The sequence below is a fragment of the Gallus gallus genome, chromosome 5 (genome assembly GCF_016699485.2).
Source record: "Gallus gallus isolate bGalGal1 chromosome 5, bGalGal1.mat.broiler.GRCg7b, whole genome shotgun sequence".
NCBI classification, from domain to species: domain Eukaryota; kingdom Metazoa; phylum Chordata; class Aves; order Galliformes; family Phasianidae; genus Gallus; species Gallus gallus.
The window spans coordinates 13,169,226-13,191,723 of NC_052536.1; the positions used below are offsets into that span (position 1 = coordinate 13,169,226).

At 40.3% G+C, this 22,498-nt stretch overlaps 1 protein-coding gene across 3 annotated transcripts in view; it reads left to right on the forward strand.

The window, feature by feature from the left end:
* The first annotated feature begins 2,736 nt into the window (after positions 1–2,736).
* The window catches only part of TRPM5 (transient receptor potential cation channel, subfamily M, member 5), a 47,229-nt gene continuing 27,467 nt past the window's right edge, over positions 2,737–22,498 (forward strand). Inside the window, exons 1-7 of one of the 3 annotated variants that reach the window (XM_003641321.6) lie at positions 2,737–2,838; positions 11,713–11,781; positions 13,158–13,325; positions 14,401–14,581; positions 15,563–15,729; positions 18,382–18,562; positions 20,701–20,765. In XM_003641321.6, coding sequence (XP_003641369.3) covers positions 13,209–13,325; positions 14,401–14,581; positions 15,563–15,729; positions 18,382–18,562; positions 20,701–20,765 — 711 coding nt within the window. In that variant the 5' untranslated portion in view covers positions 2,737–2,838; positions 11,713–11,781; positions 13,158–13,208. The remainder of the gene's footprint in view (positions 2,839–11,712; positions 11,782–13,157; positions 13,326–14,400; positions 14,582–15,562; positions 15,730–18,381; positions 18,563–20,700; positions 20,766–22,498) is intronic. The other 2 variants (XM_040701651.2, XM_046942043.1) reach the window with 2 other exon arrangements.

Below are 22,498 nucleotides of genomic sequence, written 5' to 3' on the forward strand. Positions count from 1 at the left end.
AACGCATAACAACAATTAATCTTCTTACACTGCTTGTAAGCTTACTGTCTCTCCCTTTAATAATCTAATAAGCCACCAATAAACTTAGTAGCTTGATGGAAAGACCTGGACTTCGTCAACCATCCAATACTGATTTATCAGTGCAAACTAACATAAAGTACAGAACCAGGAAGAACTCTGAATTAATTTACAGAAATGCCATTACAAAATCAAGAGCGACTGCAAATACATCGCAGAGGTTCTCTCCCTTCCGTGATAAGAACCATCAATGCAAAAGAAAAAAATAAACAGAAACTGAACTTTAACTTGATATATTGCCCAGATTAGCAGTCTAATAACGTCTTATAAAGGATAACAATATTCCTGTAGGTATACCGGGCTTAAGGAAGTATTTGCAGCCCCGTGTCAAAGAGGAAAGTTGTTGTCTAACTTTGAGATTGACTGATCGAGGGTTCATCCCCCAGTTCTCCCACAGACTTCCTGTGTGGCCTCTGATGTGTCACTGTTCCTATCTGTAACTGAGATTCCTCACTTGTCAATGAGATAATAGCACTGTCCTCCCCTGTGGTTGTGATGATCAATGCTATTGCACCTTAAGCATTCAGATTTGCAGGGGAAGAGGAGAAACAGATTACTCAGTACAAAGGTGGGGATGCTCTGGAACACCATAGAATGTTGTGGTGTGTAGATAGAACAACGTTAGGATTTTAAATTGAGACTTCATGCTGTTTTGAATGGAAACACAGACTTTTCTGAACTCTTTAACTGCTAAGAATGCCATACAGAGACATTTCCCCTTACCTGCAGTTGCCCTTGCCATGAAACTCCACCAAGTGCACAAGCACAAAAATAGACATAACCTGACTTAGTAGACATGTAGCAACTGCCTTACTGTCTTTGATAAAACTGAGCTTTTAAGTTACAGGCAAACCACCGTGCACTGAAACAAAACAAACATCACCTTTCAGCACACCAGCAGCTGAGGTTAAGAAGCGGAGGAGAAGAGATCATAATCATAGAACGGCCTGGGTTGAAAAGGACCACAATGATCACCCAGTTTCAACCCCCTGCTATGTGCAGGGTCACCAACCACCAGACCAGGCTGCCCAGAGCCACATCCAGCCTGGCCTTGAATGCCTCCAGGGATGGGGCATCCACAGCCTCCTTGGGCAACCTGTTCCACTGCGTCACCACCCTCTGTGTGAAAAACTTCCTCCTAATATCTAATCTAAACCTCCCCTGTCTCGTTTAAGAGACCTTTAAGTTTAAGACCTTTCCCCCTCGTCCTATCACTATCCACCCTCGTATAAACAGCTGTTTCCCCTCCTGTTTATACACTCCCTTCAAGTACTGGAAGAAATAGGGTATTCTGTTGAGGAGCCATCAACTCAAATGCCAGGTTAGAAAACAATTGAGCTCAGTGAACATTTAATCAGAAGTTTTACCACTTAAGACAAAGAGCTGCAGGTAATAAGTCATTCCACACGCACAGGCAGAACAAGGAAGCCAGTGTTAAGGACAGAATAAACGGTGTCCTGAATCTGCAGTATAAAAAGCACATTCAGAAGCTTATAGAAATTTCAGTCAGACTTTTCAAGAGTGTGGCATAATGGAATTCTACATAATTATCTTCCTAGAAATATAAGCGTATTTCTAGGCGTATTTAAGAAACAATGATAGGCAGTCGAAAGTATTTCCCTACAAAGGAAATTTTAAAGCAATCCAGAATAATTATACAGGTCACCATGAAGGAAACAAAATTTGCTGCTTTCTTCAACAGATACAATTTAGATATCTGACAGCCTTTAGGTCATTTTACATTCTAATCAAACCATAAGGAATGTCAGAGATACACTTTCTAAAAGCTTTAGAAAACAAAGCACAAAGGAATCCGGACTTGCAGAAGAAAGGCGAATTTAAGGCCAGTGAAGATAGCAGATCTGCTTTGAGGACACAGAATATTTATCACATAGATCAACTTATGCCGAAATAGCCAAAATCTCAGCACAAAGAAAAGTAGAACTGAGAACACTTATTTTGATAGAGAAGGACAGGAAAACATTTCAACAAACATGTGACTGATCATGAAAAGGTTGAAAAGATGAAGTATAACTTTGGGTTGTCCAAAGCAGCTTAACTTCACTGCAGCCAGCTGGGCTTCCCTCATTTACACCAAGTGAGGTCTGCTGCATATCCAGCAAACCCCACAGGTGATTTACCTAAGCAAGCATGGGGATGCAACGTCTATACTCTAAATACAGAATAATTCCCTTCAATGAATACATTATTAAGGATGATGAAGATAAATCAACAGTATTTGTTTGGAAACCCAAATCACTAAGAGAACACTCAGACTGCTCTGGGAAGTTTATTAAAGTCTTCTTGTAGCTCGGAGAAGGAGACGTTGGGCATGTGGCTCTTTTCAAGGAGAATGAAGAGTTAATACTGGTGCAATTACCCAACATCTGTGTTATTGCATCATCTAAAAAGCTGATTTAGAAAATACCTTCACATTCAAAGTTTATTCCAGCTAACCACCTGCTTCTGATAACTCTATGCCCCATTCCTGCCATAGAGAAATATTTACTATTTGCATCTCCATGCTTAACAGGGCTCATTTTCATCCCAGAGAAGAGCTGTTAGCATTATACTCTAGCAATGTTTACTTTTGTTGTCATAAGTCCGGGTGGATGGGTGTGCCAGGTAGTATATGTTAATATCTTCCTCCTCCCAAACAGGAAAAGAGCAGCATCAAAAAACGTTGGTGACAGCAGTCACTTCATGCAACTTCAGCATTACAGATGGGAAGTCATGCCTGCTGCAAAGGACAACCAGCAGGTAGGGTCACTGCCCGTACTACAGTGCCTATATACATTTATCTAAGAGTTATGTGCATTGCTAGTATTTATGCCTATCCTTTAGAGTGATTCTGTCTCCCTGGGAGAGAAAGGCAGATTCTGTTCTCTTAAAGTTATGGAAGGGAAGCTTGTGTATCAGCCAGAAAGAGAACATTACTTAGTCTGTATTTTCTTTCCTCTTCATCACCTGTGAGTAATCAACAGCGATATGAAATAGCCATTCTATCCTTCTATCCTTTGAATATGAAGTATATGCAGAACTGTCACATTTTCTATATCTGGAATTTCACAAATCCTTGTTGTTGCTCTTCATCCATGTTATAAATCACTTCCCAGCAGTTGGTTTACTGTTCAGTACTTTGGTTTTGTTACACAAGTAGTACCTAACTTGCAGTATTTGTTGTTCTGCAATTAGACCTCAACAATGTTCTACTGTTTTGTACTCTACGCTGTTTAGACAACATACTAGCTTTCCAGCAATATAGATTTCTGCTGAAAGGGATTCTTCTACCAGGTTCTTCTTTGAGCTTATGGCATGACCATATGCCTAACATAACTGTATGCTGTGCTGCTTGCTTCTGCTTTTGCATTCAGACCAGACTCGGCTGTCTGAACATAGCTGGCGCAGTCAAGGTAGAAAAAACCCTCAGTATTTGAAGGTTTCTGATGAAAGTCATTTAACTCCATTCAAACAGGATCACAGGGAACACAGGAATGTTGACAGGCCAGAGTTGGTTAGTTTTACTCTTTATTAACTCTTCATGTGGGAAAGCATGTTCCCCCAGTAAGCTAAAAAAAATTAAATCAATAAATGAAAGTCATCCTCACCTTTGGCAAATTTGAACTTCATAGCACAGATTCAGTTTAACACATCTAGGAATCCCAGAAAGTTTGGCAATTGAAGATGAATAGAATAGAATAACCAAGAGGCACTCATGGTTTGGCTAGTTTGGCACTCAATGTTGGCTAGTTTGACTGGGAATGTAAGCAGGCCTGCATGAAATACAAAGAAAATCTCTACCTGCCGCCTAAGAGAAGAAGCCTATAGTTGCTCATTTACAGCTGTTTGAGTAGAGTAAAATTCATCTATGATTTAGAAATTGGTTCAGTCAGCTATGGAGCAAACCTATAGAGAGGACAAGATTTTTCTTTTGTTTTCATTGTGTGGTGTTTTTTTTTTTTTAATAACAACTATTCTTCTTAAGTCGTTCAACTCCAAGTTTCATGTTAATAGAACAGACATTGCAAGCAGAAAAAAAAAGGAGCAAGGCAACACTTTGGATGTTTATAATCATCAAGGGAAGGAAAGCATCAGTTATTCTGTTTCTTTACTACACTACATGCTTCTGTCAGGCACAGATTTCATTGTAATTGAAGGTCTACTTGTTTCTTATAACTGAATACTGCTGTGAATACATCTCCCAGCAGAACTGTTACAGACATAGGGAAAGCATATGCATATGAGGAAGGAACGGGGGCTTTTGATACAGAACAAGTTTGACAGAGCTGGAATCGCCGTGCCTACCAGCACACACCTCTTGTCTATCTGCAGGCAAGGACTGTTATCAAGTACCCCAAATGTAAGGTTTCTCTTTTTCCTGTACACTGAAGCCATCCTTAACAATCCAGGTCAACCTTTTGCATCTACCATCAGACACTTTCTTCTGTGCCTTGCAGTTTAATAACCTCAATGTTACCCAAACCAGTTTTACACAGTGCACCAAACTCAAAACATTAAAGGAAATTTTGCCTGCAGTTTTGCTGTATTTAAGAAACAAAACAGAATAAATTCTTCTCCTAAGGCTTGAGTTTCTCACAGTACAACTTGCATATGGCTTATGCAAAAGAGATTGTTTTGAATACACTCCCATTTTGAGCTCACAGAATTTGCCTGAAAGCACAGAGCAAACTCTTATAAATAGGAGACTAAAGCAGTCCCACAGGGAAACAAGATGAAGATTTCATTTTCCTGTGAGTTCTTTTCCCTACCTATAATAACTGCACTTTTCAAAGCAGGAGGAGTGGCTGCAGACATGAAATTACACAGATATACCGTACTCATGACAATCATGACAAAGGAGACAAAGGTTATTCTAGCCCAGTTGTAAAGTGGAGTTCGTAAAAGACTTTAGCTTATTGCTAAAGGTTGACTTTGTGGGTCAGGTGTTGGCCCTGTGAGAAACAGGTCTGTGAATTTTTGTACATTCTACAAGTTTAACATACTAAAGATGTAAGGAATGAGAAGCAGTTGTTGATGTGAGCAAAGCCACAGAAGACAGACAGCCTTTCCTGTTCCTGAGTGGTGACCCTTTTATTTTCTAGTCCTTCTGCTTTCAGTAGTACAAGAGTGCTGTTTGCTTTCAATATCAGCCATTTTTCACGTGTCCACGTACAAGCCAGCTTCAGATAAGTTTTTCAAGTATGGTTATGCCTGCCTTATCTGAATACTGCCCTTCCTGATGCGTTTGTTTTGAATTGGGTCCATTCTCATGTTCTTACAGTTTCTCCAAGCATTAACTCTGGCTGCAGTTTCACAACACATCATTTTCAGGAGCCTGCGTGCCATGCTGTATACCATGTTAGTGAACTGATTTTGCAGAAAAATGACCTGGCAAAAACAAATTCTTTCTGAGTGAAAGCCCACACAAAGAGCTGCGCTGGCACAGCTACAAAGTGGCGTGCCACGCTGTGGGAACAGTGCAGTGAAGTGCCAAGAGGATGTGAAGCTGATGTCAAACTCCCCACAATGCCATATACAGTGTACTATGTAAGGACAGTCAGTTGCTTTATGTTAATTGAGCAGTATTGATGTGCGTTCTTTCTAATCAACTCCACCCGATCCTTCCATTATCTACTTCCCTGACCTCTTCATTTCCCTTTTATTACCCCTCCACCCTCTCAGGTCCCAACCCCAGGATAAAACCACTTCTATGAAATTCACTGGCTGACATTTGTATGCAAATTTCTGCAAACTCACTAAAAGTATATTATTCAAATAGCCTCTGGTGCTCTTCACTGTGTTAAGCACATAGAGAAAGAAACCAAAAGGACAAAGTACCTATATTTGTATTAGCATTTTGCACATTCTATTGAAGCACAGGTCACGTTCCAGGAAACCAATGAGAAAACTCCTGCAAATATTTTATTTGCCTCACATCCTTGTGTTTTGGTAGTTACAAGAAGGGATAGGCTTGAGAGGTACACTCTAGCAGATATTACTGAGCCAACATAGGCATTGTTTTAACAAGGCTGCCCTCCCAAACATGTCTCTATAGCTTGATACTGTTTATTTTTTTAAAACAATTCTTTTCTTCCTGAGATATTTTCTTGTGATTAACCATGTACATGTGCAATATGGAGTAGTTACTTGAGATAACGCTCTTTGACTTTCTAGTAAGGAAACTAACACTGATGTTTCTGAAACCTCCTAATGGGGCCAGTTCATATAAATATATCTGAAAAACCAGCCTACCAACCAACTCATATTTTACTAGCCCACTTCTGTGCTTCACTTCTTCATGTGACTTTAAGTTACTTACTTCTATTGTTTCCTCTGGTCTGTTCCTGTGTCTAAGAACTCAAAATCTACAACTAGCGAACTGATTCCAAAGGTGCTGTCAACCCTCCACTACAGGCTCTGTATCTCTGTTCTAGTCAAATGTACGGAGAAACTTGTAGGTTATTTTCTGTGTGCTTGTCCCATCCACAGGACAGCCGGTCACAGATTTTGCTGGTGTATTTCATAGAATCACTGAATGGTCGGAATGAACATCCGTAGGTTATCTGGCCCAGTTCCATTGCACAGGAAGGACCATTCCTAGGTCTTAATGATTTAGCAATTCTTTGGCAATAATGGTAGATGATTCTCTTTTATAGGCTGTGATGCAGAAACACTTTCTGCATTGTTACCAGAACTTGAAGGGCTAATTCCCAAGAAACGTTTTCTAAAGCTGTAATGTAAATAGAAGCTAGCTAACGTATATGATTGCATGTACACATATAACAGTCTCTTGAATATATATGCATTTATTTTCCCTAAAAAATTCTCTAAGAAGTTCTCACACTTTATATATTTATAATCTATTCTTTTCCTCTGATATTCAAATCAACGTCTTCTCCTGCATCCCCATCTCCACTGCATTCACTCTTGATTTCTACTTTGTTCTGCATATTTGTTATGCTTCAGTTCAAAATAGAAATGGAAATATGGCTACTACTGGGAAGAAATAATCGTGTTACTATTCTGCTGACCTTCACCCAGTAAGCTCACTGATGCAATTTTTCCTTGAGTGAGTACTTGCACTGAAGTCAATAGGAACATCTCAGTTATTAAAGTTACATAAGCATAGATGCATCTTGATGATCAGACCTGCAGTTACATGTGCAGCTCTTAGGGTTGCAGTGACAAGCAGGCTAAGGTTAAGTTCTTTGAGTTATGAAATAGAGATATCACAGTTAAGGGCTTTACTAGCTCCGAACCACTGGAAGAAGTGTTTTCATCCTTTCCAAGTAAATATTTTTGTAAATGTAGCAGCTATCCCTGGACAGCCATGTAACCATTCTTCCCTTCAGCCTTACTTGCAATCCTACCTACAGTTGTTTAAGGAACACATCTTTCCCATAAACGTTTTGCAGTGGTAGGCTGCTGAACTTTCCATATCCCTCCACAGTAGTCTCCTATACATTATCCTATTGGTCACACAATTCTAACTTGCTCAAACTTTCTCTTTTTTTTTTTTTTTTTTCTTTTTTGCCTGTATCTATTCTTATTCCTGCTCAGACCTTCTCCAGCTATTCCATAATACCCCTGAAATCTAGCACCCCAAAGCAACCAGAGTATTGCAGTTGAAGCCGTTCTGATGCACCGAGTGACTTCACATTTCTCGCAGGCTCTCCTGCTGATACTGTTCTATATGACATTTCTCCCTCTTGCAAGAACAGCATTGCTCATTTTTGCTTGAAACCCTTAGGGTTCTTTCCTACAGCTAAGCCAATTGTATCCCAATGGGATCATTCAAAGCTGAATGCTCCTGCTCGAGTGAAGTTCAATGTGTTCATCTCTGTTGCACCTTCTCCCTTGTTCCTCATTTGCATCATTTCAGTGAGCCCTCTGTTTTTCTGACTAACAGTTTTCACTGGGATTGCCATCTCATCCTGTGCCAATTACCTGCATGGGTAATTAGTGCAGTTTTCTTTCCTCCACGTGAAAACATCCTCTAAAATATATAAACCAAGAACCAATGGATTTGCTCCAACTGGCAATTAAGCTATAGGAGGGCAGACTTTGTGACTGGCTCATTGCTGTTGATGTTAAGTCAGCAGTACTACTATATTTAATCATTTCACCTGCATATTCAAGTGTACTCCTTACGTGGGCGGAAGAATCAAATAGTGATTAAATCAGGGTGTGTCTCAGTCTGCTGATCAGCCTGCTGGTATGAAGGAGAATTCTTACTACTGTTAGGTCTGAGAGCATATGAATACCATACACCTACTCTCTTAATCCAACCATTACACTTGAAGACGTTAACTGAGGTCAAGTTATGACTTGACCAGGTCTATTTTCACAAGATGTGCTTGAAAGGCTCATCGCATCCTGAATACAGTCCAAAACACTAATTAGTGTCTAAAAAGCACTGAAATGGAAGGATGACAGAGACCAACATTCTCATCACCCTCTGGGAGGTGAGTGATCTCTCCCCTTGTTACCACACACGGAAGTAGAGCTGCCCATTTGGAGTGGGCTAAGTAGGAGTGACAGTGATTGGGAAGAATCTCTGGAAAGCTGTGGAAAAAGTGGAGAGAAGTGGCAGGAGAGAAGGAGGTTGGCAGGAGAGAAGACACGGCAGAAGAACAGTAGGGAGACGGGTAGGCGAGAGAACAGTCCAGAAAGGAATGGATGTATGTTGGAAGAATCTCAATAGGAATCTGCCTTATAGAGTTTCCCTGAAATGATAAAAATTATTCCCTTAATGTTTTACCCGTCTGCCAATTTCCTACAACTCAGGAACCTGGAATGCCTCAATAAGAAGATAATACTGCCCAGAATGAAGGACAAAAGAGCACTAGGGACATTCAAACTCCAATGTCACAAGCATTCATTGTACAATGGGACAATTCTAACAGCTCCCTCTTATGAGGTTAAAGAAATAATGATTCATGAGACTGGCAAACACCCAGAATTATTTAAGCAGGCCATCCCGAACGTAAATGACATTGACTCACATTTCCAGCTGCAGGTGGAACTGGCAATTGTCTTTTCATAATTGTCTTAACTTGCTTTGCTAGTTAGAAATAGTTTTCTAGGTTATATTTCAGATCTGGTAATCATTAGAGGTACATTCTTTTCATAGATGTTTTGTACTTATAGTCAGTGGGAACATCTAGGACAGAATCTGACCTACAAACTTAAATATCCAGCAGCAGCCTAGATAGAAAATCTGTACTTAAGCCTGAACCAGAATTAAAGTAAGATTGCTCTCTCTCTCTCTCTATATATATATATATGCACACAGGATATATTTAAAATATGAATGCACAGACTGCAGCAGGCAAGATTCTTACAGCACTCTTTCACTCCTTAGCTGTTTCCAGCTGCCTGTCTTCAAGAATCTTTTCATCAGATTTAACACAAGAGTATTTTCATAAATAATGAAGGACAGCCCCACCCCCCCTCCAAAAAAATTTAGGGTAAAAGCATCATATGGAATTTTCTTTAAAAAAAAAAAAAAAGTACAATAGGAAGTAGTATTCAGAGAGTGAAAAAACACTGAAGTATTGCCCACTGATTTTTCACCCAGCTGTGCTTATAATAATTATCTGTTCTTTGCTTCCTTCTTTACCTTCCCCATCATTCAAAAGTACTTGAACTATGCTCCTCTTAGTGGCAATCTGCTTAATCTTTCCCAATGCAGGACATATTCCAGACCCTTACAATTAAACAACACTCTATGATGTTGCAATGATGCAACATCCTCAGCTGGGCTGGCTTCAGTGTAAGGTCACGAGTTTGACCACAAAGATTTGACCCAATTGCTGTGACCTGACATTTGCAATCTAGTACAGCCTCAAGTCTCAAAGCAACAGCCTTTGAAACCACTGGACAGACTTCAGTGAAAGCCAGAATCAGACAGAATTCAACACAAGAAAGAATAACTTGTTACACAGCTTGCCAATACAGGCCTAGTGCCACCTTGCCTGTGAGAAGGCATTGGGCAACATGCTTGCGTTTTAAAGTAAGAAACATCAACAGAAACTTCAACAATCCAGGAGGAAATGGCAGATCTATGTTATGTTCTGAATATATATATATATATTCAAAAATGAGTGAAAAAAAGAAGTCCGTGTGCTGACTGATCAGTATACAGTGGAGCTCCACTGAAGTGAAAAGTGAGGAGGTGTGCGGTACTGGACAAGTATCCTATGATTCTGACCATCAGAGTGAAGGATTGCATTGCAAGAGCTGATACAGCTGTATGGAAAGGCAACTCAACTTTTATTGTGGATCAGCTTTCATGTTCAGGAATCACAGCTGCAAATCTTATGCAGCTGGTGATGTCCTGCTGATTTTGCAATATCCATTATCTAAGGAAGCCCTGGTTCTTTCACTTGCACAGTATCTGTAGAATTGCCTTTAAAATCTTTTCCCCCACACTTTCAAATAGCAAAGCAAAATTTCCCTACTCCACTGTACGATTATGTAGAACACTGCAACAACACGGAACATTTTCACCTGTGCAATACTGCATCATACTGAAAGTCCCAGTATTTACTCCTTGGAAACTAAACAGCAGGTAGAAGAGAAAGCAAATAGAACTGTCAGTGTGTCAAATCTTGTTGAAAGCAAAAAAATACTTGGCTTTGCTTGTTGGCTTTGTCTGTAAAAGTTCATGAAGGCTGCACCCAGCAATAGTCCATGACCGCATCCAGCGTCATTTCTCAGCTCCATGTAGGGCCATTCTAAGTTCTTGCATGGATACCATTCAGAACCCTGCACAACCTGGGCACTTGTTTTGCTGTTCTGTCAGTACCACTTTCCTGCTTCTCTTAATGCAGGATGTCTTTCTGGCTTAGGATATGAACGCAAGAACAGCTGTACAAGATATCAAATTGCATTTTGCTCTGTATCCCACCATAGACAGCAGCTTGGCAGGTGTGCTGAAGGACTGGACATAAGAACAGGATGGAAACACGACATAATGCTTCCACCAGAAGACACTCAATCTCTGGCATCACGGCTCAAAGATTATTCAATTAAAAACTAAATTAAAAAGAGAGAGAGAGAGAGAGAAAAACATGCCATGTGCAGTACCAGATACCAGCTGGCTTCCTTGCTTATGAACAAAGCTTCTGCACCTTAATCTACTTCTGTCTCTTTCACCATTGCTTGCTACCATCCAGAAGCCAGAGTTGCTAAACTAAAAATCAAATAACTGAGAAAATTAATTGTCCAAATATGAGAAGATCCTGCATAAGTCTTGGTAATTCCATGCCTTTGTTCTAAAAGAGATATCAAATGTAACCTCCTGATCAAATTTTACAAGTTAGGATCTGGAACTAGGCATAACATTAACCAGTTGAGGCCTACCCGTGAGAGCAAATTAGTGGTGAGATTACTTACTAAATGGATGTCTACTCTGAGGTCACTGCCTGTGTGTAGTTACAAATAAACACGTACTATCTAGGACAGTGATGAACGGTGACTAAATGTACCCTGGGAATTCAGTCCTGAATACCTTTTTCTAATCAAATCCTTTGTTCTGTCAGCAAATTCTAAGAAGCAATACTTCTATGCTTTAGAATAGCTAAAATGTGTTGTTATGGCTCTGTATTTACTACTTTTTTCTGCCCTTAGAATACTGTCTTCTATGGTCTTAGGAGATAAAGCCGTGTCTCCCGTGGCCAAGTGGGCTCCAACAAAAAGGTAGGCTTTGTGGCAATGACCATTACTGATAATCTGAAATAAGGTCTTCTAGGTAAGACTGTAACCTGGGAAAGTCTGATATCCTGGTATTCAAAATAAACACTTCTCTCAAGATGTGACTAGTGTGTGGTCAGGAAGAGCAGTATCTTTAGAGCATTGATCTAAGTCTGAAGTTAAGGGGGAGGCTTTCCCCATAGAAAACAGCTGGAGGGCTTGCTCCCTCTGCTGGAGCATCCTAATGGAGCCACACGAGACTTGCTAGTTAGACCCACTTTTAAATCCACAGCAGACCTCTTGGACCTGGAAATTAGGATTTTTATGAACACGGTCTCATTAATGCAGGGTTGATTATCATTTCTGGCTTGCTATCAAACAGATTTTTTTTAAAGATGTACTGAGTGTGCAGACGAGGGCAGAGGGGAGAGATCTTTTGTTCTCATTGTTTTTGCACTGAAGAGAAACAAAATAAAGTATGCAATCTGTATGCATTCTTTCGAAATTGCAATTATACCAGCCCAGCGGAACTGGAAAGCAAGGAGACTTCTTCCAGTAATGTAAAACAGAACAGCAGCTCTTACTGTACGACCTTGCTTTAGGATGGATTACTTGCCATCATTCCTGTAGCCACGTATAAAGAAAACCACATCGCTTTTTGAACTGTACGCTGTTAAGTAAAATCTAGTCTTATGTATTTTGTGTTATGAATAGGTATCCTATTCCAGGAGCAAATAGAGAGCAAACCTCTCCTCACAAGGCCAGGCTGGATGGGGCTTTGAGCAACCTGGTCTAGCGGGAGGTGTCCCTGACTGTATCACAGGGTTTGGATCTAGATGGTCTTAAAGGTCCCTTCCAACTCAAACCATTCCACAATCCTATGATCCTCAGGTGAAGGCAATGCCATCAATTAGTTATTAAGTCTTTGTGTTGGATAATATCAGTCATAGCGGCATGGTGCATAACCACAGAAAGACAGCATTATTCAGACACCCACTGACACAGCTCAGCCTTTGCTTGCAGTAGTTATGGCTAAGGCATCTCTTTCTGTCTTTTAGAATTAGGTTTATCTCTTGGGCTCCAAAACACCCCACATGGCTTTGGACAGACTGTGGGATCTTGAACTCTGTAATTCAGATTTCTACCTGCTAAACGACACCCAAATTGCTTTATTCTTTCATGCCTTTGTATCACCTAAGTTACAAAGCTGCATTATGGAATCTGCCTCCTTCTGCCTACACATCCAACATCAACACCTTCAGTTTCAGCTGGGCCGTACAACCATAATATTGAAATAGGAAAATATTTAGCTAAGAACTCAACTAGATGTAAACTCATGGATTTTGGGGTCTCTCCGGTTTAATCAATTTCTCCTTTTCCAGCCTTCTCAACATCATTTCAGTGAATAGCCTGGCGATCGCCCGAGAAACTGAATGGAGAAGATGGAGACCAAATACTGCAGCAGTGACAAAGAAGAAACTTCCAAAACAGAACTGCCATACTGCATAGGAGAAATCGACTTCACAGCTTCTGGAAAGAAACGTGGAAAGGTACAGCACTAAGGAGTCTTAACCTTGAAGCACTATTGCTATTGTTCAGCTGTTACTCGCTTAGCATTAAATATAGAGATTATAATATGGAAGATCAATGTTCTAGAGTGCTAGGCACCACATTCTAAATAAAATAGAGACCAAACCTTTATAAACAGCAGTGTAATTTTAAATGACACCTATTAACAAAGAGAAATCAATCACTTGACCTGCACAGACCTGCTACAGTTACAGTTGCTCCTTCATTTTCCCCCTTAAAAATGAATAAATAAATAAAATCACACGCCCTTCGTTTTGCACCATTTCCCTGTTTTAACCGCTTTCTTCCAAATAGTTAATCACTGGGGATTTAAACTGCTGAGCTGTTTCGAGGCTCTTGAATTTCTCTCTCCCTTTTCTGTTCATACGTGGAGAAGGCTGTGCATGGACAGACCCACTTCCTCACTGCTCTCTTACACCTGCTCCCCCCCAAGCAGAAGGAAATCCTAGGATCAGAACTCAGCCTTAAGGTTTCATTTCATTGTGAAGTCTAAGCACAATACCCGCTGGTAATCCAACAGTGAAAAGCATTTACTTTGCCAAATGGAAACCTAGCCTGAATAAAGGCCAAGAATACTCCACTGAAAATGAGCAGGATGGGGACACTTGAAAAACAGACACGAAATCAGGCAAACATTTCAGCTACTGCAGAAACAAGAAATGCTTAAGAGATTTCTTGGCTTTGCTAAACCACCACGGAACTGAAGGCAATTAAAGAATAGCAGCATTAAAGGAGAGAGTGATTTATCAGTTCATAATGCAGAACGAACCCATGGAGCTGACATGATTAATGAGATTGTTTTGAACTTATTTGTGAATTATTTATGAATATTTATTATTTATGAATTTCACAGCAGCCTGTTAAATTCGTTCTAGTATTTTGTTCTCTGTCAGGTCTTGCTCAAGTAATCAAGGAGTACTAATAAGCATTTAATTGTTACGGCACATTTACCTTTACATTTACTGTATCCTACTGTACTGCTATTACTCAGGGTTTCTTTTTTTTGTTGTTGTTTTTGTTTTGTTTTTATTCAAGTTTATTAAGGTCCCATGTACTATTCACCCTGGAGTTATATTTGAAGTCATGCTCAACAAATGGAAGCTACCGGCTCCCAATTTGGTTGTCTCTTTAGTAGGGGAAGAAGAAACTTTCCAGATGAAGCCTTGGCTGCGGGACACCTTAAAAAAAGGACTCATAAAGGCAGCCCAAAGCACAGGTTAGTACTTCAGGCATTAAAGGAAGGATTTATACTCCTGCTGGATTCTCACATCTAGCGATCTTCCAGCGTCACTGGCCCTACTCGCATGATTGCTTCATGGCTTTTGGTTTCAGCTCACTGGGTCGGACAAGATTTAAGCAGCTTCGGTTTCTGTAATGAAAGAGCCAGCTATCAAACCTTTTTTTGGCACTTTGGTCTTTGGTTTTACACCCAGATGATTTCCATACTTAAGATTCGATAGCTTTTTGTGTCTTCTGTGTTACATTTTTGAAAATGCTCTGTTAACAACCAGGTCTGCCTGGTGTAGTAATGCTTCTACTCTGTTTCAGACATGGAATCCAGTCTGGAAATAGCACTGTTGAAGGGTGTATTGACAGCAGAGCAAAGATGACAAGGTTGCATCACATGATATATAAAGCATGTCTGCTTGAGCACAATTTCTTATTTTCTCTATTAAAGCCTTGCATTGGGTGTATGTGTTTTTTAATTCTAAATATTACAGTCTATCAAGATTATCAGTATTTGAAGGGAGTGTATAAAACAGGAGAGGGAACAGCTGTTTATGAGGGCGGATAGTGATAGAACAAGGGGGAATGGTTTTAAACTGAGACAGGGGAGGTTTAGGTTAGACTGTAGGAGGAAGTTTTTCTACACAGAGGGTAGTGACGTGCTGGAACAGGTTGCCCAAGGAGGCTGTGGATGCCCCATCCCTGGAGGCATTCAATGCCAGGCTGGATGTGGCTCTGGGCAGCCTGGTCTGGTGGTTGGTGACCCTGCACGTAGCAGGGGGGTTGAAACTGGGTGATCATTGTGGTCCTTTTCAAACCAGGCCATTCCGTGATTCTATCAAGATTTGTCTGCAGCTTATCCGACTACCTGAACAAACCTTAAATTTGGTACTTAAAGTAATGTTACAAGAAACACAGACATTCAACTATAAACAAATTACCTAACACAATTAAAAAATAATAATTTCAGATGCCTGGATTTTTACTGGTGCTTTACGTGTTGGAATAACAAGGCACTTGGTGCAAGCAGTCCGAGATCACACACTGGCAAGTACTTCATCCAAAGTAAGAGTGATTGCCATAGGAATCGCTTCCCTTGGAAAAATTCAGCACAGAGAAATTCTGGACAACACAAAGGTATATTTTTTTCCCTTATTCCACTGGCAAGACAGGATTGTTCAGAAGGGATCTCCATGTTTACGGAATGTTGATGTAGTAGAGAACAGAACATTGAGCTACCTTGAAAACAGAAGTGGAGTTCAATGTGTGCTTTAGAAGACAGGTAAAAGCAGGGAAAGTCGTTAGACCCCAACGATTCTGCGCCCTGTGGAGTATATCTGACAGCTATTCTTCAAATATCCAGCAGGTGACAGCATTGGACATGAGCTCAGTATCTGGTAAAACAGGAACTTAAGGAAAAACAACACGCATCACAGGGTACTTTCAACACTATTTTTTTTTCACCCTCTCCACTTACTGCAGAATTCCAAGCTATTTTAGAAGTATCGTATATCTTAGTATCAAACGAAGCCATAAGTATTTCAATATCAAGTTCTCCTCAGTCATTGAATTGGTGTCTAATATGCAAAAGCTTCCCTACCCTCCAGGCCAAAAATGCTTCCCATGCAGGATTTGGTCTAGTATGCATGAGTTCTAGGCTCTCTACAGTTCAGATCAAAGCAGTGGAACTTTATGCATCAGCTGTTGCAAATACCAAGGCAAGTTGATGCTGAATTGACCTGGGGATGGAGAAGACAATTAATTACATCCTCGTCAGTGTATATTCTGTCTACCCTAAGCAAACCGTTATAAGAGTACTGTGGGTGCATAGTGACAATTAATGACAATCTGAATGTGCTATTTTACTTCCCCGCAGAAGCTGAGAAGCAAATGACATAGACAGCTCTTTGAACTTGTATCATGCTCTTTATCAGACAGGCAGCAGTCAAACACCAGCTATCAGCAGGCGGAGACTGCCAGATTATATTGCTTTTTTACTGTCACTGGGCTTCCCTCCTTTCCACACCTTTTGCCAAGCTGAGTGCTCTGTCAGATGAGACTCTCCAGTTGGAAGACATCAACCTGTTTGAATGGTTCAGAGGAAAGAATTCGGTTGACCACATTAGGGAATTTTGTTCAGGAAAGTTCCTCCAGCAAGAGTAAACCAACTGTTGCACGTCCCTCCCAGACTAAGCAATCACAAGACATCTCAATCTATCCCAAACAACAGCTACAAAACAAGTGCACTGTTACCAAATTACATTTTCTCCTTGACTAGAGCCCAAGGGCTTCGTCAAAGAATACTTGTAGAACATTCTTGACCCGCTGACTTCTGGCACTACATCGACCAAACGACATTCCAGATTTTAGTCAGTTACTTTAAGACAAAAGAGCTATAGACAAGGATGTTGATCTAAACTCAGTTCACCTTATACTTGCTACTAGCACAAACAGCTTGTTGTGTGAAATAGAGCTAAAAGTGCACACTTGCAAGGAGAAAAACAAGCCCTGAAATCAGTGGATCTCTTCCTTTTTTCTTTTACTGGCATGCTTTCAATATCCTTGAATGATCACTTCCATGTTTTCAGGGAATAAATAGGAAAATCCCTGAGAGCCTTTTTCAGTCAGTTGCATCTCATGGTCCTAATCTAAGGCCAAATCTCTGGTGAGCAAGCTTAAAATTACACGGCAGCAGAACACAGGCACGCCCTCCATCAAAACAGAAATTTAAAGGCAAATTAACTGTTTTGATATAAGTTTCCATAAGAAATGAGAGACGTGGAATGAGAGGGGGAGGCCAGAGAAACTTGTGATGCTACGTACAAGTTTACTGTTTTTTCCTCTGGAACAGCCTCCAATGTTCCAACTCTTCCCAGAGCTGCTGAGAGGGAAGGAAGCCATAGGAACACATCTTATTACAACTCTTTTGACCTTTGGAGGATATTTTGCTTCTGCAGTTTGACCATAAACAGCTATGTTTCAGAAAGCCACTTGGCATAATGACACGCAGTGTGCTCAGCCCTTCTATCAGATGCATAAAAGAGCTTGTTCTCCAAATTCCTTTACATTTTTTCATGAATTAGTAATGGTGCTACAAGCTCCTGATGATAGGTTCACTGCTTCTCTAACATCAGCCATAGCCTTGGCTGTGGAGGAGAACCCGAACAGCTCCTAGGTTGAATTTCCCCCAGGATTCAGCTGGGCACCTACTCTTTCCAGCAGACAACAACAAAAGCTGATTCACAAGGGTGCCACACAAGATCTGGCTCTTAAAAACAGTGTAAATCTCTCTACCATACCTTAATAACGACTAGGTAACTTGCATAATTACATTGCTATGCCTAGATAGGCACATCTGCACACACAAAATTAGCAGGAAGAATAATGCAGCACATAGGCAACAATAGCTAAGTTGGTATTTTGCTCATCAACTCAAAGGCTGCAGGAACTGGGAAAGAAGCACAGGGAAAGAAAAGGCAGCTTTTAAGCTACAGCACTGATCTGGCTTACTCACAACAGATTATGAAGAGGAAAAAGAAAAATAACGAGGCATTTACAGCCTGGCTTGCAGCTAGAAATGATATATCAAAGTGAATGTGCAGCAGTGGGAAAGAAAGGGGTATTTTTGTGGAAGGAGAGCTTGAAAAAGCATGTATAGTTGTCTATGACTTGTGCAATCCTTACAATAGGAGACTGAAACAGGGGTTCTGTTTTACCCAGACAGTTATTTAATATTTAACGTGGGCTGTGCTTTGTGTAGAACATTAACATCTCTCCTCTTATCTCTAGGATGGAAGTCTTGTACACTACCAATCAGATGATAACGCCCAAGGCCCACTGTATTCACTGGACCACAATCATTCCCATTTTATTTTGGTGGATCATGAAACAGCAGAAGAGCCAGATGAGACCACTAAACTACGGCTCGCTTTGGAAAAGCACATTTCAGAACAGCGTACTGGGTATGGTGGTAAGTAGACTAGAGAAGCATGCTAGTCTGAGCAACAGTGACGTTAAAGGGATGCCTGTGGTTCTCTGTCTTTATCAAAGGCAAGTCAAGTTCTCAGTTTATCATCTGCATAGGCAAGATCAAATAAACACAGCTGTCACTGTGCAAGAGGCAGAATTAAGCTGACTTAGGTCAAAAAAAGAACTGCTCCGTGAAGCAGAAATCCTGATATTTATTGCACCTCAGCTATAACTCAAAGCTGGCCTTCAAAGCATAGCCCAAATTGCCTTAAAATACAGCACACGGAAAATAAATCCTCTTCTAAGTGCCCTAAACCAGCAGCTCTAAGAAATGGATGTTCACTGTTGTACACTTATCTCCCTTCTCACCCACGGGATCTTGAGCTGCTCCCACTCTGGCCAAAAAGAGCTGTTCCAAAACCCCATGAAAAATTTTCAACCATATTAGCTTCAGTATCTTATCCTAGGTAAACAATATATATCTGATGACCATCAAAACCTACGTGAGCTTTGTTTATAATGAAAAATGAGTATGGGGACAGGCCTCCTTCTGCTACTTGTGGAAATAACTCAGTTGTAGTTCTAATGCGATTATTTTCCCCTTGTTTCTATAATACCTACAGTGCTAAAACAGAAAGGAAAGAGGTAATTTATTCACACTTCTGTGCACCAATGGAATACTCAGTTACATAGCCTATAGTTGCACAGATGCACCTGAGTGTGCAAATGCACCCAAAGAATGCAAATCCAATCACTCACGTGAGATAGAGCACACATGGACTGTAATGGTAGGGTGAGGTTTCAGTGCTGACAGTTAGAAAGTAGCCTCTTTCTGCTTGCAGACCAAATCTGATTGAACAGATCTCAGTGGAACAATTTCCTGTCAAAAAATGCTGATTCATCTGACAAATATTTCCCTGGAACAGTGGAAGTGCAGTGAGATCTTCAATAAACAAAACCAGTATCGTTCACTGAAGTTCATTTATACTCAACTTCAGCAAACTTTGACTGTACTAAACTAAAACACTCCAAGATCACACATAATTCTCTATTAAAAAAAATACCTACAAGTAGTTAAGAAGGAAGTTTTGGTATTTTGAATATCCTTTTCACTTAAGAACTTCCCGCCTTCCCCAGTATAACATTAGAATTTCCCCATCACCACCCACACACAAAAAAGGCTGAATTTGATCTAAATTTACTTGAAGTGAAAAAGATGTGAAACCACAAGTATTTCCTGAGGATCCAGTATTCATAGGGGTCACTATTCAACCTAGAAGAATAACACCTTAAAGACGTCTGGCAGTGCTACACCATTCACTAAGACAAATGAAGTTACGTGCCAAGCACGGCTAGCCTGTGTTGGCTCAGTTCTACCTTATCTTTGTCAGCATCCCACTACAGATGTTGCAACCAGTAGTAACTGGTGATCCATATACAGTTTGGGAAACATCAAAAGATTGTTTGAACCAAAAGCCTTTCATCTTCCAACTGTAAGAGGCATTCATTTCACGATGCTGCTGTTTTGACAGAATTTCTTAAAGGCCAATCTACAGTCATTTTTTTAAATACCTAATTCAGTATTCATTAATAAGCAGAAACCTGTGAGGGGATGGCTAAGGATGGGGAGGCCTATATCATTTCTTCCCCTGTGGCCATGACAGAAATCGAATATTTCACTGGCATTTCTTTTGAATTCAGCACTACTAAAAATGCAATATTATGGTGGTTGGTGACCCTGCACATAGCAGGGGGGTTGAAACTGGATGATCACTGTGGTCCTTTTCAACCCAGGCCATTCTATGATTCCTGCTGGTGCTAGGTTCATGCATAAAAGGAATGGGGCAACATTCCTCAACACCTGAGACAAAGTGACATCTCATCAATTCTAACTGTATCTGAATATAATTAATGTCAGCTGCTTCTCTCTAAAAACTTAATCTTGTCTTGCAACCTGAGGCAGCCCCATTACCCCTCCAACATTTTCTTTTGCGCTCTCCTGCAGTCTGCAGGCTCAAGTTTTTCTATGTAGTGAATCAGGACAAAACAGAAGAAGCGTTTTCAAGGGAACAGCAGAAACACAATAGTTTGGTGAAATCTTTTTGGTGGTGGTTTTAAATTAAATCACTTATTTCACAGGAACAGGCAGCATTGAGATCCCCGTGCTTTGCTTACTGGTAAATGGAAGACCAGGCACACTTGAGGTAAGAGGCACTGGACAATTTGGTTGGAAGATGAATACATTTGCTGGCACTTTATATAAATTCAAAACTTAGATCGATACGCCACATAAGAACTGAATTCTGCTAATAGTAAATTTAACAGTGTTTGTTTGGGTGAAGCATCTCATTTTGAGAAGGTGCCAGCAGATCATTAGGCCTTCCTGCCAGCTAGTAGAGTGGAGAGGAGGAAACCCAAAATCAGAACAAATCCTCAGAAATCAGCTTCAAATCTAGCAGAGTAGAAACACCGTACTATTATGGAGATGACATACAAAAGCCTGAATTACTCAGTGCTGTTCAGCAAGAGAGAGATGATTGCCACCGACGCAGAGCACCGGGGAGATACAAGGCCAGGTTTGCTAGGTATGCAGCTTACAAATTATAGCGTCCTACTTCCCCTGAGCAAAAAGCACCTTGTATGACAGAAGGCTGGATGGTTGCCTGCTAACATTCACATCACCTTCAGTGAAAAATCAGTTATGATTTTTTTTTTTTTGAGCACTCCTATAACTTAAAGAGTGCCTCCTGGCCAACAAGTTCTGTGACTTCCATTTTTCTTTTTAAGGTATTTTATTCTGGTACTTTGTAGCAGTCAGTGTCTACATAGCTTTTATATATATATATAATGAAGACAAATACTCTACTGAATATCCAAAGAGACATCTAACCATTGCTTAAGTGTTATAAATGATGAGACTGTTACACAACCTGGTAAACTATTTCTTAAGGATAACAGCTCATTTCCGGTGACGTTTTTTAGTCTCAGTTTCCAGTCACTGCATCTCATCACATCTTCGTCAGGTGGATTAAAACACGCTCTGGTATTAGAAATCTCACTGTTTAAGTTACAACGTCAGTTCTTGAGCTTTCATTCTCAAAAGCTAAATACGGCAGCAACTTCTACATCCTGGGTGTTGAAAAGTCACATCAGAACTTATAGATCTTTTCAAAGCTCTAGAGAACGAAGTGACTTGGAGAACCAAAGGTGACTGATTGGACCTGCCCTGCGTTCACATCTGTGCTGGGAAAGAATAACCAATTGCACTTCTTTTATTTATTTATTTATTTTTAACACCCACCTTTTAAAAGACAAAGTGGACAATACACACCAAAGACTACAATAGTTGTTTTAAAACAAATGAACAATAAACCAACAGTGCCTTTGATTCTCTTGCTGTTTGTGGTATTGAAATGCATAGAATTTCATCATCATCTTGCATAACTCCGGAGTAAGAAGTAACTGGCAGCAATTAGTCATTATTACAACTACGCTACCGTAGCCTCTGCTTTCCTCTCTCCCAACAACCGTCTTGACTCCTAATTGCACAACAGAATTGGCAGCCTTTAACTCTTACCACTGCTGTGTTTCAGTAAGTTTTTTTCTGTGGCTCAGCATTATATTCTCACAAGAAAACTCCCAATTTTCAGAACATATAGATGAGTTTAGCTGCCATAAAAAAGCTGTTGAGAATTCCTGTCTAGTGCTATTCTTATACCTGACCATACTGAAAGCACAGATTGCAGTAAGGAAAGAGCTGGGGAGCAAGGGAAAAAAGAAAGCAGCCACGGACTTACAGGTTTTAGGCATTGCCTGTCCAAATCAGTTGCTTAACTCCTCAGCAGACGAGTCATGCAGAGTAGTACATATAGTCAGGGGCCTATAACGATTAATCTGCTACAAAATAAAAAGAAATCCCAATAATCTAGAAGAGTCT